Consider the following 2,608-nt stretch of genomic DNA (forward strand, 5'->3'; position numbering starts at 1 on the left):
GCAAGGGCTTTGGGGTTATAAAGTCAAGCACACATGAGTTAGGAAATGCCATCCCCAAAGTGGCCAGCATGAGCTCATTTTGACTTTCTTTTGCTTGGGTATTCAGAAACAGCAGTGCTGAGGGCCACAGGAAACCCATGAGGAAATGAAGGATCCTGGACTCATTCTGAGGTTTGACCAAGGCACAAGCCTAAAGAGACCTGGCTCGGGGTGGCTGGGGACATTGCATCCAGCCTGCTGGAGGCTGCTGCCAAGCCTTTTCCCCAGAGCAGATGAGGCTGCTCAATTAAGCACAAAGGCTTCTCCCCGCTCCTGCCCCGGCTCAGCCCGGCCTGGTGTCCCTGGGGCCGGGAAGCGCAGCTGGGCACAGGCTGCAGCTGCGGGGCCTCCGCCCTCCCCACTGCCCTCACCGTCCTCACTGCCCTCACTGCCCTCCCAACCGCCCTCAGTGCCCTCACTGTCCCCACTGCCCTCCCCACTGCTCTCCCCACTGCCCCCACTGCCCTCACTGTCCTCACTGCCCTCTCCACTGTCCTCACTGCCCTTACTGCCCTCCCCACTGCCCTCCTCACCGCCCTCCCCACTGCCCTCACTGTCCTCACTGCCCTCACTGCTCTCCCCACTGCCCTCCCCACTGCTCTCCCCACTGCCTGCTCCACTGTCCTCCCCGCCCTCCCCACTGCCCTCACTGCCCTCACTGCCCTCCCCGCCCTCCCCACTGCCCTCACTGTCCTCACTGCCCTCTCCACTGTCCTCACTGCCCTCTCCACTGTCCTCACTGCCCTCTCCACTGTCCTCACTGCCCTTACTGCCCTCCCCACTGCCCTCACTGCCCTCACTGCCCTCCCCGCCCTCCCCACTGCCCTCACTGTCCTCACTGCCCTCTCCACTGTCCTCACTGCCCTCTCCACTGTCCTCACTGCCCTTACTGCCCTCCCCACTGCCCTCCTCACTGCCCTCCCCACTGCCCTCCCCACTGTCCTCACTACCCTCCCCACTGCCCTCCCCACTGCCCGCTCCACTGTCCTCACTGTCCTCACTGCCCTCCCCACTGCCCTCACTGTCCTCACTGCCCTCCCCAATGTCCTCACTGCCCGCTCCACTGCCCTCACTGTGCTCCTTCACTGTCTTCACCATCCTCACTGCCCTCCCCACTGCCCTCACTGCCCTCACTGCCCTCCCCGTCCTCCCCACTGCCCTCACTGTCCCCACTGCCCCCCCACTGCCCCCACTGTTCCCCCCTGCCCCCCCAGCCCCAGCGCAGGGCCAGCGGGGCTGCCCGGCTGCCCAGGACTCAGCTGGCACAGCTCAGCTCCCTGCCAGAGCACGGAGGCCACAAGAGAATGCGTCTGGCAGAAGCTGCTGCCGAGGAAAGGTGGCCAAGGGGTAACCAAGCATGGAGGTTGCTACACTGGGGATGGGAAGTGTGACACAAGACATAGCTGAGTGCCAGGATCTTGATTCTGCATCAAAACAGCTCAATGTGAATTATCCTGAAGTTTGTGATCATGAATTCCACATAATGCATACTTCAACTGTTTTCTATTCCCTCTTCTCCATTCTCAGCCTCCTGCCTCATTCCATTCTAGTTTCTCTATCCAGGTATTGCCTGTCTCTCTGATCTGTGGTTTCTAGGTACAACTATTCTGTCTCACCAGCTTTCAGTTTTACTATCTTCCACTTAACCAAGTCTCTTTCCATTATTTTCTCCCACTGACACCTCATTTCACATTACATAAAGCAGGGCAACCATGTCCCCTTCTCCTGGTGCCTTGGGCTGGAACAAGGTCTGTGTAGTCTGCTTGAACACTAGTATGTACCAATTTTATTTTCCCCACTAGAGTCATAATTCAACAAAATGAAACAATTTTTTTCTCTAATGAAGACAGAAGAAGGTACTTCTTGGCCATCAGAGGAACACGTTAGCTAAGTTTCTAGTGCCTACTTAAATATACAGCTCCTAGCCAGTCTCAATCTATATATCCAAGGAGGAGAAAACATATTTTCTACTAAATTCATTTCCTGAAATAGCTGAATCATTCTGGTTGACACAGAAAAAGTACAGCCTTGGGCAGATACCTGACAATGCAATTTTCATATTGAGTGACAAGTTTAAAAAAGGTAAGAAATGCTGATGGGATGTGTTGGACAGAGACACATATGAGCTTTGCTAACAATATTAACGGATTATACCAACAGAATTATTTATTGAAGAGCAGAAGCTTTTTCAAATATTAGCAGCTTACAAAGACTGGCCTCTACCTAAGCATCCATCAGCCCTAAGACCACAGAGTCAACATAACCTGAGCCCTAGGTCTGTACCAGCAATTCTCTCCATGAGGGCAGCAATAAAATCACAAAGTACTTCCATTTCCCAAGTAACTTACCTTCTGATATTCTCCTTATAACATCTCTTATAATTATCAACTCCTCATTTCAAAATACTACCTAAGGGCAAGTACAAATGGAAAAACAAAGAAAGAAATATATGCTGACTTTGATGTTGTTGTCCCTCTGGTTCCCACTAATATTTTGGAGGAAAACATCTTTGAAAACTAAGCAGAGAGAAAGACTGAGAGAGGCACACAGAGAGGAAAGCTCATATTCT

At 52.9% G+C, this 2,608-nt stretch overlaps 1 protein-coding gene across 1 annotated transcript; it reads right to left on the reverse strand.

Annotated features, from left to right (window-relative positions):
- Positions 1–282: 282 nt before the first annotated feature.
- On the reverse strand, positions 283–1,137 carry LOC131583707 (S-antigen protein-like). The gene has a single exon (XM_058848117.1). The coding sequence runs from the start codon at positions 1,135–1,137 to the stop codon at positions 283–285; it is 855 nt and encodes a 284-aa protein (XP_058704100.1).
- Positions 1,138–2,608: the final 1,471 nt, after the last annotated feature.

The sequence above is a fragment of the Poecile atricapillus genome, chromosome 12 (assembly GCF_030490865.1).
Source record: "Poecile atricapillus isolate bPoeAtr1 chromosome 12, bPoeAtr1.hap1, whole genome shotgun sequence".
NCBI lineage: Eukaryota > Metazoa > Chordata > Aves > Passeriformes > Paridae > Poecile > Poecile atricapillus.